At 46.9% G+C, this 12,500-nt stretch overlaps 1 protein-coding gene across 1 annotated transcript; it reads left to right on the forward strand.

Moving 5' to 3' along the window:
* Nucleotides 1-3,848: 3,848 nt before the first annotated feature.
* LOC311319677 (protein yippee-like 5) lies at nucleotides 3,849-8,087 on the forward strand. Its single transcript, XM_084451280.1, has 3 exons — nucleotides 3,849-3,989; nucleotides 6,250-6,448; nucleotides 6,752-8,087. Exons 2-3 carry the CDS (start codon nucleotides 6,308-6,310, stop codon nucleotides 6,974-6,976), a joined length of 366 nt encoding a protein of 121 aa, XP_084307406.1. The 5' UTR covers nucleotides 3,849-3,989; nucleotides 6,250-6,307; the 3' UTR covers nucleotides 6,977-8,087.
* Nucleotides 8,088-12,500: the final 4,413 nt, after the last annotated feature.

A 12,500-nucleotide genomic window follows, 5' to 3' on the forward strand; every position in this document is an offset into this window, starting at 1 on the left:
TGCACTGCCCACCTACCTGTCTGTCTGTCTGCCCACCTGTCTGTCTGCCCACCTACCTGTCTGTCTGCCCACCTGTCTGTCTGTCTGCCCACCTACCTGTCTGTCTGTCTGCCCACCTGTCTGTCTGCCCACCTGTCTGTCTGTCTGTCTGCCCACCTGTCTGTCTGCCCACCTGTCTGTCTGTCTGCCCACCTGTCTGTCTGTCTGTCTGCCCACCTGTCTGTCTGTCTGTCTGTCTGCCCACCTGTCTGTCTGTCTGAACAATCACTACCATAAATAGATGGTTGATTGATTGATTGATTGATTTAATTTAAACCTTTATTTATTCAGGGAAGACAATTGACAGAGGTGGGCAGTATTTCTATAACTTGTATTTTAAATACGTATTTCAATTACTTTTGAGTATTTTGTCATTTGTATTTGACATGGCTGAAAAAATTGAATGTAATTTGTAACAGGATACTTAAGAGTGGAGTAATTTTGTATTTTCAAAATACTCAAAATACTTTCCTCATTATTCATAAAACATGAAAAAGAAGAACAAACTTAAACACTAAGTGATTTTTAGCTGTTACTAGCTCTATAGCTCCTGTGTTTTTGTAGCCTTGACCAAGGCAGTGAATGTTTTATGTCCACACTACTTACTTAATCAGGTTCATCTTCAAGTTCAACTTGAGACTGTCCATCAAGGTAAATATTTTATCTGATATATCATTTAGAATGGACACATGTTGAACGCCAGGTAAAGGCTAAAGATAAAAACCATCGATACATGTGGCAGTTGGCTAAAGAAGTGAGTGAGCCAGTAAGCTAGCTACACTGGTACCGTGACCTGGATGCCCTGTGGATGTGGAGTGAGTTTAGGGGGGTGAATGTAACCGAGTGAAACAGAGTTCTTGTGAGTCCTGAGTAGGTAGCGAGTTGTTGGTTAAAACTCACTCCCCCCGTATAAATATCATCCACCTGCGCTGATAAAGAGCTAGCTTTGTGGTGGGGTACACGTTGCGTCTTAAAGTTACTGTAAGCCACGGCCTCTCGTGGTTTATTGCTTAATTTTCCATGTCCTACCATATGCACAAAATAATAATAATAAACTGTCCATATTGAGGACAAAATAAGTATTTTCCTGTATTTTGAAAATACAAAATATATGTATTTTATCTTGATACAAAATACTGGTGCAAGGAAGTGTATTTTATTTTTATACATTTATGTGAGGGGCCATTTGTATTTTGTAACAAGATACATTTGAATGTATTTTTGCCCATCTCTGACAATTGAGAGCAAGCGAGTTCAATGCCGCCCTGATTACAATAATAACATACGTAATAGGGATATGATACAACAAAACAACATAAAATCACTCTGTGAGAATGATTGATTGATTGCAATACTGTGGAAGAGATCAGAAATTTGATCATCAAAGTTCACTATGAGCTTCCTTATGCAATAAGAATATTCTTACACAATGATAACAATCTGAGATAGAAAATGTTTTTATGGAGTTTATGGTAAAATGCACATAAAAGCGTGGGGGTGTGTCAAAGCATTTCTGTGTATGGGACTAGCCAGGGTCAGACTTAGGGTCATAAAACTCACTCACAATGTTGGTGGGGTGGTTGGGGTACAGTACATGACATGTGCAGTGCAGAGATTAGATCATATTTTAACGATTAGATTTGGAGATATGATATGTAGATATGTAGATATGATATGGTCAGAGTTTTAACAAGCTCTCGTTAACGAGCATGCACTGATTGGCCACGTTGATATAGATACCCATCTGCTCCTCGTCCTCGAACGTCTGTGAAAGAACACAGCAGGACTTCAAGAACATCCGTGATGCGTACCATAAAACGATTCATACAGTACATCTGATGACGAGTCGTTTGATGGGCCATATAATAATAAGTGTCCGAGAGGATTAAGAAGATGGCAAGTTACAGGTTTGTTAGGAGGACAGTTCAACCTCTGAAGGTGAATCCAGAAGATGAGAGATAAGATAGAGGGAGGAGAGTTCAAGGTCGGGACACGTCCCCACATGACACTGTGATCAGAATCACAATCAGAATCCGTTTCCTTGCCATGCAGTTTTTCAACGTACTAGGAATTTGTTTTCGGTCATGGTGCATAACATGGAGACAACATTGGAAAGGGTGCAGGGATGAGACAGGACAGTGCAAAGAGCAAGTACAGAATGCTAGTGCGAAAAAGGATAAGCTAAGAAAAAGAACAATATATGTTGATAAACATCAGTCAGCTAAATCTGCTATGAAACACACTACTTCCTGGTGGGAGAGAGTCATATGAAACAGACTACACAAGCCTTGTTGATGAGTCTGATGGCCGTGGGAAAGAAGCTGTTTTTGTGGTGCGTGGACCCGGTCCTGATGGACCGCAGTCCCTTGCCAGAGGGGAGTCGGCCACGATCTTTCTGGCCCGTTTTAGGGTCCTGGAGGCGTGCAGGTCCTGTAGGGATGGCAGTCTACAGTCGATCACTGTCTCAGTGGGGTGGATGATGCGCTGCAGTCTGCCCCTGTCTTTGTCTGTTGCGGCTGAGAACCAGACGGTGATGGAGGAGGTGAGGATGGACTCGATGATGGAGGTGTTCTAGTGTACCATCATTGCCTTTGGCATGTTGAATTTCTTCAGTTGCCTCAGGAAGTACATCCTCCGCTGTGCTTTTTTGGTGAGGGAACTGATGTTCAGCCCTCCGCTGTGCTTTTTTGGTGAGGGAACTGATGTTCAGCTCCCACTTGAGGTCCCGGGAGATGGTGGTGCCCAGGAAGCGGAAGGAGTCAACAGTGGTCATTGGGGTGTCATTCAGTGTGATGGGGGGGGGGGGGGGGGGGGGGAGGGCTGGATTCTTTTTAAAGTCTACAATCATGTCTTGAGGGCATTGGGCACCAGGTTGTTTTGACCACACCAGGTCAGCAGCTGGTCAATCTCCAACCTGTAGGCGTACTCATCGCCCTCGGAGATGAGACCGATGAAGGTGGTGTCGTCAGCTATTCGTGTACAGGGAGAAGAGTAGAGGGGAAAGAACACAGGGGGGGAGCCGGTGCTGATGGTCCTGGAGTCAGAGGTGTGCTTGCCCAGTTCTGCATGCTGCTTCCTGTCAGACAGGAAGTCTGTGATCCACCTGCATGTGGGGTCCGGCACCCGCATCTGAGAGAGCATGCCTCCAGAGTGAGCAGGAGGATGGTGTTGAAAGTAGAACAGAATGAGTGTGTTGCTGTGTGTGTGTATCATTCAATTAATTTGTAGGTATGCATAATTTATCTTGTAATTGAAAATATGTGAATAGCCTACTGAGTAGGCCTAGTCCTGCTGCTTGTAATCATAATAAAACACTGTCACACTGTTTCTATAATCAAGCTCTAGTTCATGGGTGCGGTTAAAACAAGTGCCTTCTCCACTAACTCTACTACGAGTATGAGGAGCAGGGGAATGACATAGGCTCATGTGACTCCTACACGATCACCTTGTGTGTTCGCTACATGCTCATTTTCATCCTGGGCCTCTGGTAACAGCGTGGTCATCGTCTGGGGGGCCCAGGGCAAACGCTGGGCAGCTGATGTCTACATGCATGTGATAGACTTGACTGGGCACTGGGGTGTCTTGTTCAACCCATCATCTACTTCGTTTGGGTTGTCTTGTACGCGACCATCACACACTAACACTGAGCAGGAAAGAGTATTATTGCAAAATGCAAATCCATCGAGGTCGTTTTGGATGTACCGACTGGCACCATGAGTTATACTGACACCTTGTGGCCAGAGGCGGTAGTGGAGGAAGTCAACCCGGATGTTGATACCGAGTGCGCAGGAACAGCTGAGAAACGACAACAAGCAACGACGACCACGACCACACCGCCGCGGTAACGGCAGTGTTTTGGTAAATTTGACGACAACAACGGTGCGAAATTGTGATACGGGGCAATCTGTGCTCTTATTCAAGCTAAAACAGTCGAAAAACAGAAGTGAAAGGTACTGTCACAAGTCATTTTTACATCTCAAGTGTATCTTGCTTAGCTAGCTAGTGTTAGTAACTAGCCTAGTATTTTGCTAGCTCTTGGCTTAAGCTCGACAGGTAGACTAACATGCTAACAGCTATTCAACTTACCCATTCGCCCTTAGCTGCCATTCAGTCAAACTGTCAGTTTATAACGTAATTGTGTGTGTGTGTGTGTGTGTGTGTGTGTACGCACGCGTGTGCCTGTCAGTCTATTGTACAGTAGGCATTAGTGTTGTCACGATACTGGAATTTCTAACTTCGATACGATACCTTGAAAAGTATCGATACTCGATACCATTTTCGATACCACGGGGAGAAATTGACAACATTGAGGGCATAACATTTTCGATTTTTTGACTTGCTGAAAGCAGACACTGTCTTCCTCATCCTCAACAGCGCTCCAGACACACGGTCTTTATCCAGGCCCTTGCTAATGGCTAGGTGTAGGTTGTGCCCAAAGCAGGGGACCCATGTGAAGTCCTGCTAAAATGCTTTCTTGTTATTTGAGGCATTATCAGTGGTGATGCCAGACATATTTGACATGTCCAGCTCCCATGTTTCATGTACCATCTCCTCCAACGCCTCCCTCAAGCTGTCCCCTGTGTGCTCTGAGTGCAGCCCAACACAGCCCAAACACCAGCTCTGCATGTCCCAGGATTCTGTTATAAACTGCAGAGTTACTGCCATGAATGTGGATGTGGCCCTGCTGGTCCACAGGTCAGTGGTGCATGAAAAGAAGGGTTTCCCCCCAAGGCTCTCCATGATTTTATCTTTTGTTTCATTGTATAGGGCGGGGATTTCAGTGTACATGAAATGATTCCGTGAAGGAAGGGCATACTTGTTATTTAACTGTCCAAGAAGTTGTCTGAACCCAGGTTTCTCAACAGTATACACGGGGACCTGATCCATGCATATGTACTCTGCTACAGCCCTGTTCAGTTTCTTGGCTTCATTTGATTTTGCATCATACTTTCTTTGTTGTTCAAATACAGCTAGTAGGGTAGGCTGTGTGTGTGTCGCTTTTGTTGCTGGTCGATTCTCCTCAGCTTCTCTCTGGTACTATAAGTGAAGAGAAATATCACACTTTTGAAAATCTTGGTTTCTCTTTAGATCCGACCTTTAAAAATAACTCAATTATCTAATCTAATCTTAGAAATTAAGTAAAGTTAATAGTACTATGTGTTAAGCATAACAGCCTCTAAGTTGATTTACTGACCATTAACTCAAGATTCCTCAGGCTTGATAGCTGGTGTTGTCCTGTTAGCCCAACAGCCATTCTCGAAGCTAAGCTAACTAGCTCTAGTTTACATCCATGAGCTAGCTAGTAGCTAGCTAGCTAATTCCCCTCAGCTATTCAGACGCCACATTGACTGCTTTGGCCCATTGCTGGATAGCTTTGAGGGGGATTAGCTAGCTAGCTTAGATAGCTAGCTAGCCTAGCTTAGCTTCACGTTAGCTATCTTACTACCGCCCCCCCCCCCACACACACACACAGTCAATGCGGCGTTTCGATAGCAAGCTCATGGATGTATTAAACTAGAGTTCATGTATTAAACTAAAGTTAATAGTTTACTGGGCCATTTTGTTTAATGTTTCAGTGATGTTGAAAGTGGAGCTGTCACCAAGCTCTCTAAATTCTTTATAGAGATCCGCGTGTCGGTCCTTCAGGTGTTTTGCTAAATTTGTTGTGTTTGCACCTTTCGTTGGCACTACTCTGGAACAACGCTTGCAAATGGGCTTCGTGGCATCTTTAGCTTTTCCTTCGTCATTTGCTTCAAACCCGAAGTACTTCCAAACAGCACTTCTGCTGTTTTCTTTATCCACGAGTCGCGGAGGCTCTGCACTTGCCATCTTCGGAGCGAGTGAGAGGATTTGTTGACAAGACAGGTCTGTGAGGGGGAGGGGGCGGGGCAGGGCAATGTGTGCAGAGCAGCAGCGTGTGTGTGCCTGTGTGTGTGTGCCTGTGTGTCAACAACTCGCTGTAGGAGAGAAGACAGAGCGAGAAAGTCAGCTGGTATCGATAGTGTGGAAAATATCGATATTGCGAGAAATTAGTATTGAAACCGTTTTAAATATTCAGAATCGATATGAATCGAAAAATCGATATTTTTGACAACACTAGTAGGCATTATAATTATATAGAAGGTCAACGACGGTACAGTGATTGTAAAACTATAATTTTATTTAAAGTAGTAAGTTTCTCAGTGTGGGTTTGGTCACCCCCGTGTACAGAGAGCACCCTCTCAGCCAGCCTCAGCAGGTGAGTGACAGACAGACGTCCAGAGGAGCCATGGGTCGTATCTTCCTCGACCACATCGGGGGCACGCGCCTCTTCTCCTGCGCCAACTGTGACACCATCCTGACCAACCGCTCCGAGCTCATCTCCACGCGCTTCACCGGAGCCACAGGCAGAGCCTTCCTCTTCAACAAGGTAGGCAGCTACGCCATACACACCACGTCCACACAGCACGACATATACTTGTCACCAGAGCACACTGGTCTTTGTGTGTGTGTGTGTGTGTGTGTGTGTGTGTGTGTGTGTGTGAGAGAGAGTGTAACTGAGTGACAGTGTCCTCGCGAGTGTGAGGTAGCGGTATAGCGAGTGGTTGGTTAAATTCACTCCTCAAAGGAGCGCTGACAGTACCTCAGAGCTCTGGGCAAGCAGCCCTTAACGTGGGTTGCATCTCTGTCTGTGTGTGTACATGCGTGCGTGTGTGTGTGTGTGTGCGACCAGGTGGTGAACTTGCAGTACAGCGAGGTCCAGGACAGAGTGATGCTGACGGGCAGACACATGGTGCGTGACGTCAGCTGCAAGAACTGCAACAGCAAGCTGGGCTGGATCTACGAGTTCGCCACCGAGGACAGCCAGCGCTACAAGGAGGGCCGCGTCATCCTGGAGAGGGCGCTGGTGAGGGAGAGCGAGGGCTTCGAGGAGCACGTTCCCTCGGACAACTCCTGAGCCCGCCTGAGCCTGAGAGGACCTGCTCGATCCGATCCCACGCCCGCCCATCTCTAAACTTTGACCTCTCATGCCCAGCCCCCCCACCCCCCCCCCACCCACACAGAGCCCCCCCCCAAACTTCGACCCAGCACCTGCTGTTCTATGCTATGGAGTCCATGCACGCTCACACACAGGACTGTTCACAACAATGCACAACATTACAGGGCACATACAGTATACTTGTGCGCACACAGACACGCACATAAAAATTCACTGCATCGCCTATATAGAATCTAGTGTCTCAGAATCCAGTCAAAATATGACAGGTCTTGCAAAATATTCTGGTAATTTAGGCACCGAAGCATGAGCAGAAACACTGAACGATCTGTCAGAGTAGCTCACATCACTGCTAGCTGAGCTGACACACAGGAACACCCCAGGAGATGTTGGGTGTCCAGTCTGCTTAGTTTTGTTGTAAAGCTTGTGCCGGAGTGTGCGTCAGTCATCTGTGAGCACTACTCTAGACTGTCACTGTACTGTGCTCGTATCAGACTTCTGTCTGCTTATATTTCAGCTGACATGAAATACTCTTGAATTGGCAACGAAGAAAGTGCGAGCCTTCCATCCTTATAATGTCGATCTCCTATGTCATCCGAATGTGTGAATATTTTGTCACTCATTTTCTTAGCGTCAACGCTGTGCCTGCGTGGTCGGAACCAACGTCACACTGTGTGGTCCGTCAGAACCTCACCCCTCCCCTCTGTCAAAAGGAGTTTTGTGTGCGTGTGTGTGTGTGTGTGGGGGGTGCCTGCACTCAGCCATGAACAGTTAAGCTGAAGGGAAATGTGTGTGTGTGTGTGTGTGTGTGTGCGCGCGTGTGTGGGACAGGGCAAAGACATGGCCTTGCTGTGGCCCCCGCCCCTCAGCTGTCTGGCAGGAGGGGAGAGGTGGGCTGTAGACTGGTGGTCTGTAGACCACGCTGTCTCCCTCTCTCTTTAGACTGGACTGTGATCTCTCTCGCCCTCATATGCCCTCGCCAACGTGCAATAGGTGGACGTGATCGATTATCACAATCGTTTCATTATATATTGATAATTATGCTTTTGTTGATAGTCATTATCATCATTGTATTACTGCATTATTCTTAGTAAGGTTGTACTGTTTTGTTTGTTTGCTATGGCTCTTCTTTTTCCTTGATATGAGGTTTAAAAAAGCAATATTGGTTCTTTTGTTTTTGGCTTTTGGCTAGATTTGCTCTGTAGTGATTATTTCTGAATAAAGTTTTAGGTCTTGCTGAATTTTGGTTTGTCCCAGTGTGTGAGTGAGAGAGAGAGATAGAGGGCACTAGGTGGCAGCAAAACACAGAATAACGCTAAAAGCTTCCTATGGGTACATGATTCGAGGCACATGAAGAACATCCATGTATTTGACTGTCTCCCAGCCCTCCAGAACACCAGAAACATCAAGGATGTCACACATTAGAGGAGAGGAAAGAGACCAAACCTGATAGGTTAGTCTCACTTAAAAAGACCAAAATCTGATAGGTTCGTCTCACTTCCAGCCATTGGCCATATCTTTTACAGACAATGATAGAGCAGCAAACCTGGAAAACCATATTACCTGGAACGGGGGCGCGACCACTCGAAGAAGACTTAAGAGATACATTCGCTTATGTTTCTTCGAGATATGCAGGTTTTGGTGTGCGTGTTGGGGGGGAGGGGTGTTTATTACTCGGCACTAGAATAGTTGGGCCCTATACCTGTACTGAATCACGAACAGTGTACACCATTCTTCTAATCTCATGAATAATCTATCAGTCATCCAAACAGTCACTTTAACTGGATATCGGGGATAGCTGCGTCAAAGATAGAGCTATAATATGACTCACTCTGACTCACCAACGGACACAAATATACCCTTCATAATGAGGTTTGTGTGTGTGTGAAATTGGCTTATCAACAGACAGCTAGAAAGCCTTAATCATACATACCATGGCGCTGGGTGCTGGGTTATTTTTAGGCCTGATCTTGTTGGTTGGTTGGGTGCTCAAGCTCAAGTGTATTTGTCATGTAAATTCCGTGTGTATCTGTGGCTCCTGAAAACTTGCGATACCAACCGAGCTCACACACAGAATGTGTGAACCCTCTGTCTAATCTGTTTGAACTACCGTTCGTGTAGCCTAGTAAGTTAGTTTATTGACAACCAAAAATAGATATTCACAATATATACAACGATTAAAATAATCATTTAAAATACAAAGAATGGGTCCAAACAAATAACGGATACATAAAACTAAGATGGTTGCTCACGTTCCAAGATGGCCAAACATTTGCTCAACATACATAACATTTTCCTGTCCATACCTTGAAACAAAACACACAGGTCGTTAGAGTGACCATCAAAACTGTCTCGGATCTCCTGGGTTTGGGGGCACAAGAGAAGGTGCTGTTCGTCCTGGATTCCAGTGCCACACCTGCACACACGCTGTTCGCAAGGTGTGCGGATCCACCTTCCCAGTTCAACGCGCCACCGGTGGGATGACGGGCAGAATCTTGAGAAAGTTGGTCTCAAACTATCCTGGATAATGGGCTGGCTGTTTGTAGGCTATGGAGTGGGTGGACAGATAGATCAGGGTTAAGTTCACAGTAAGTCCTGGATCCTTCATTTGACTGTACTCTTTCCATCAGCACCTCTCTATCGGTTCTGATATGGTCCGGTACATTCATCACCTGCTCCAGATGTGAGTTCATGACACGGATCTTCTGTTTGGTCAGTTCCAGTGTAAACCCCAAGGGGTCACCGGACACTCCTTGCCGTGTAGGCCTACTCATCCTACGCAGGCCTGTTTGCTGACGAAAGCCCTGCTTCCAGCAGGCTGGTCAGGTTCTCTAGTCTTTAGGGGAACTTTCAGCCAGGTCTCGCACCCAAATAAGATGGCTGACGAGAAAGCAGCTTCAAATACCTTTTACACTGAAAGGAGCATCATGATTAGCAGACAGGAAAATAATAACACCACAGCGCATACTTTTAAAGAGAGTACATCTTTCCCCTTGGCACACGATCATAAGCCTTAGAAAAGTCAATATAGGCAATGAACAGGTGTCTTTTCTTCCTCATACAATAATGCATAAGCAGCCTAAGTGTCAGAATATTCTACATTGTGTTCATGATGTTCAAGTCAGACATCTCACACTACAGAATCCGAAGATGTCGATGTGATCCTTTTGTGGGAAAACGTAATGCGTAGCGACACACAGATGCTGCGGTGTGTGTCAGACATTACCGGTTATCCGATATCGGTGACATAAACCAACATGCTGAGCCCACTGAGGAAACAGTTCTCCGTCTTCCTTTCACCTCAGTTCTTTTGTCCTCAGCTTACTCCAGCCCTGAGACATTCCTGTGAGGTGTGTGTGTGTGTGTGTGGGGGGGTGGCGGTGGAAAATGAAAACTTTTCAGAAGACATTCAAGACCATTTATTGCAGAATCTCTGTGAAGCACGAGGGCCGTCTCCTCACGTCCGGCCATGTCTCCGTGTGTCAGACATGTAAGGCTCAGAGGTCAGAGGTCGACCTCGTGAGGAGAGAGGAGGGTACGGTAGGTTACAGGAGAGGGTGGGCGGCACGGAAGACGGACGTGTTATGTCAGACAGAGTGATGGAGTCTCTCCACCATATCTGCCGCTCACCTCATCTCACCCACGGTACGATCACTACAACTAGCCGGCGCTGCGTCTGCATCTGGTAGCCGGCGCTGCGTCTGCATCTGCATCTGGTACAGTAGCCTACAGCCACGGGGGCTGGTGGTGGTGATGCTATTAAGGACCTCAAATAAGGGGAACAAACCAGATTATGTAATCACATCACATACATCCAAAATTGGACAATGATTCATAGTTTCTATTTTTAAAAGGCTTGTCTCAATCTGGCGTCTGTAACCCTCATGGTTGCTCATGTATTCCCTATGATGTCAGCACCGGGCGCCGGACCACTCCTCCCCCCCCCCCCCCCCCCCCCCTACCTCCACCCCACACACATGACTGTGATGTAGAATAAGACCACAAGGATCCATGCTCACACAAACATGGAGCTCTCCCCCTCTCCTATTCAATATACAGAGGGAGAAAGAGAGAGAAGGTGGGATAAAAAGACAGAGGGGAGTAGGGGGAGAGAGAGAAGGGGGGGGGGGGGGGGGGGAAGAGAAAGGAGTAGAGAGAGGAGGCATCATCATTCAATCAGCGGTGGGACAGAAAATAGCACGCTCTCCATGTCATCACTCGACATCGCGTTGCTAGGAGACGGGGGGGGAGTCAACATCGGTTGCCGCGGCAACCCCACTTCACCTTCAAAGTCCGCGTTCGCCCTCTCCGCCTGTCTAGAGGAAGACTGGTTTGTATGTAGCACACTACAGCCCAGCGTTGTGTAACGTCAACGTGCCTGGTCTGGTTGGCTCATTCACTGCAGTGAGGAGGAAGAGGAGGAGGAGGAGGGGGGTGGTTGCTGTGACCACTCCGGAAACGCTCCTCTTCCTCTCTGACACAAGAGACCCTCAGGAAGACCCACGGAAACTGCTGAGCAAGCGGAGAGATGGACCCTTGTCACCATTAACCTTCAGGGTCCGCTAATGGCCACAGCTCATTCTTTCAATGACAGGTTGGTCTCATAGATGTGACCACACTCAATCTGGCGCTAGTGTGGCTTAAGGTCCCTGACCTGACGTCTCTCTCTCTCTCTCTCTCTCTCTCTCTCACACACACACACGCACGCAAAAACAAAACACATTGGTACACCTGGATGGGTTGTAACAATGAATATATATTTATTGTTATTTATTTGTACAGCACAACATAACAGTGGCCTGTTAAGATTTACCTGAGGACAGTGATTGTAAAGTCCAGCATCTGCGGGTGGTTGTAATAAAGGCAAGAACAACAGTGAAGCTAAAGAGAGAGAGAAAGATATAGGGGGAGGAGAAAGAGAGAGATAGAGGGAGGACAGAGAAAGAGATAGAGGGAGGAGAAAGAGAGAGAGATAGAGGGAGGACAGAGAAAGAGATAGAGGGAGGATGGGTAGAAAGAGAGATATAGAGGGGAGGGAAAGAGAGAGGGAGGAGAAAGAGAGATAGAGGGGAGGGAAAGAGAGAGGGAGGACGGTGTGTGGAGAGTCTAGCGGGGTCAGAGGTTGTAGTGGAGAGACAGACGTGTGTCTGAATATCCTGGTGAGCTATTGACATGCTGGGGGGAAGAGAGAGATGTGGGTCCATCACAGTGACTAGGATCAGCCCCGACACCAGACCAAGGGGCCTGGCAGAGGTTCCGCAACAAACCCCTACGCTAGAACCACAGGGGCCCTCGCAGGAGAACCGCAACACACCCCTGCGCTAGAACATAAAACAGCCTGACTCCACCTCCCGCCATGTGACTGGGAACAACTGTTACATCACACACAATAAGACTTAAAAACGACCCCTGACCCGCTACATTGCGTTGGTCAGTAGGTCAGACAGTGCACAGTGTCAGCAACATGGTAGAGGAACGCACCACA

The sequence above is a fragment of the Borostomias antarcticus genome, assembly GCF_949987555.1.
Source record: "Borostomias antarcticus genome assembly, chromosome: 16".
Lineage (NCBI taxonomy): Eukaryota > Metazoa > Chordata > Actinopteri > Stomiiformes > Stomiidae > Borostomias > Borostomias antarcticus.

Excerpts from the sequence above, each read along its gene's own strand:
- LOC311319677 (XM_084451280.1), top strand. The coding sequence starts at position 6,308 with ATGGGTCGTATCTTCCTCGACCACATCGGGGGCACGCGCCTCTTCTCC. Across the intron at positions 6,449-6,751 it reads GAGCCTTCCTCTTCAACAAG|GTGGTGAACTTGCAGTACAG; the intron begins GTAGGCAGCTAC and ends GTGTGCGACCAG.